The 416-nt window shown below is 36.5% G+C and overlaps 1 protein-coding gene across 1 annotated transcript in view; it reads left to right on the top strand.

Moving 5' to 3' along the window:
* Positions 1–24: 24 nt before the first annotated feature.
* Positions 25–416, top strand: part of LOC105462781 (macrophage erythroblast attacher) — an 11,457-nt gene continuing 11,065 nt past the window's right edge. The window contains exon 1 of the mRNA XM_011709634.1: positions 25–351. Coding sequence (XP_011707936.1) covers positions 25–351 — 327 coding nt within the window. The remainder of the gene's footprint in view (positions 352–416) is intronic.

Below are 416 nucleotides of genomic sequence, written 5' to 3'. Positions count from 1 at the left end.
GCATGCAAGAACGAAATCAAGACGATGATTACAAAAATTATTCGAGAAGAGTTAGAAACTTTTAGACGCGAATTTGAAGAAGTGAAAAGGAATATACAGGAGAAAACTACTGGAATTGCAGGAAAGGGGCCAGGAAGTTATAGTGAGGCAGTAAAAAATAAGAAGAAAGAAAGTATTTTAATTGTCCAACCGATAAAGGAGCAGGAGAGTGAAGCTACCAAGAAATTGGTAAAAGAAAAAGTAGATATAAAGAATCTGGAGGTAGGAATTACAAAGCTGAGGAAAGGAAGTAAAGGCTCGGTTATTCTGGGATGTGAGAGCGAAAGAGAAATGGAAAAACTGAAAGATACAGTACGTGAGAAGCTAGGTGAAGACTTCAAGATTACAGAACCGAAAAAAATAAGACCGAAGATAAA

This window comes from Wasmannia auropunctata, unplaced genomic scaffold (genome assembly GCF_000956235.1).
Source record: "Wasmannia auropunctata unplaced genomic scaffold, wasmannia.A_1.0 LD336095.1, whole genome shotgun sequence".
Lineage (NCBI taxonomy): Eukaryota > Metazoa > Arthropoda > Insecta > Hymenoptera > Formicidae > Wasmannia > Wasmannia auropunctata.
Note: the sequence above shows the minus strand (reverse complement) of the source record. Positions and strands in the feature narration are given on the sequence as shown.